A 595-nucleotide genomic window follows, 5' to 3' on the forward strand; every position below is an offset into this window, starting at 1 on the left:
GGGAGCAGCAGCAACGGTACCATCGACGTCAGCAGCAACAGCAGCAACGGTAGCATCGGCAGCAGCAGCAGCACCAACGGTAGCATCAGCACCAGCAGCAGCAGCAGCAGCAGCAGCAGCAGCAGCGGATTGGAGGAGATGATAGGACCGCAGTGTTTGCTGCTGCAGCATTTGAGCGATTCGCTGCTGCTGTCGGTGCTGCTGCTGCTGCCGCCGCTGGAGCTGGTTGTCTCGCTGCCGCTCGTGTGCAGGCGGCTGCGGCGTTTGTCTTTATCCCCCTACTTGTGGCAGCAGGTGCTGCTGCCTGCTGCTACAGCACGACGCAGCAGCAGCAGCTGCAGCAGCAGCAGCAGCAGCAGCAGCAGCAGTGGTACACGAGACGCGTTCATAGCGCAGCGCAAAGAGGAGGCGCAGAGGAAGAAACTCAGATCCCAGCTGCTGCTGCAGCAACAGAATCAGCTTCTGTTGCTGCAGCAGCAGCAGGAGCAGCAGCACCAGTGGTTCGGCTCGTCCAAAAGGCGCAGACATGACAGCAGCAGCAGCAGCAGCAGCAGCAGCGAGATCGACGAGGCGCTCCTCCAGTTCGCAGAAATGC

General features: G+C 61.3%; 1 protein-coding gene across 1 annotated transcript in view; it reads left to right on the forward strand.

Annotated features, from left to right (window-relative positions):
- EMH_0044860 (F-box domain-containing protein, putative) overlaps positions 1 to 595 on the forward strand; it is a gene marked incomplete at both ends in the record, with an annotated part of 2,215 nt that overhangs the window by 451 nt on the left and 1,169 nt on the right. Inside the window, one exon of the mRNA XM_013496010.1 lies at positions 1 to 593. Coding sequence (XP_013351464.1) covers positions 1 to 593 — 593 coding nt within the window. The remainder of the gene's footprint in view (positions 594 to 595) is intronic.

The sequence above is a fragment of the Eimeria mitis genome, genomic scaffold (genome assembly GCF_000499745.2).
Source record: "Eimeria mitis Houghton genomic scaffold, Emh_scaff1868, whole genome shotgun sequence".
NCBI classification, from domain to species: Eukaryota; Apicomplexa; class Conoidasida; order Eucoccidiorida; family Eimeriidae; genus Eimeria; species Eimeria mitis.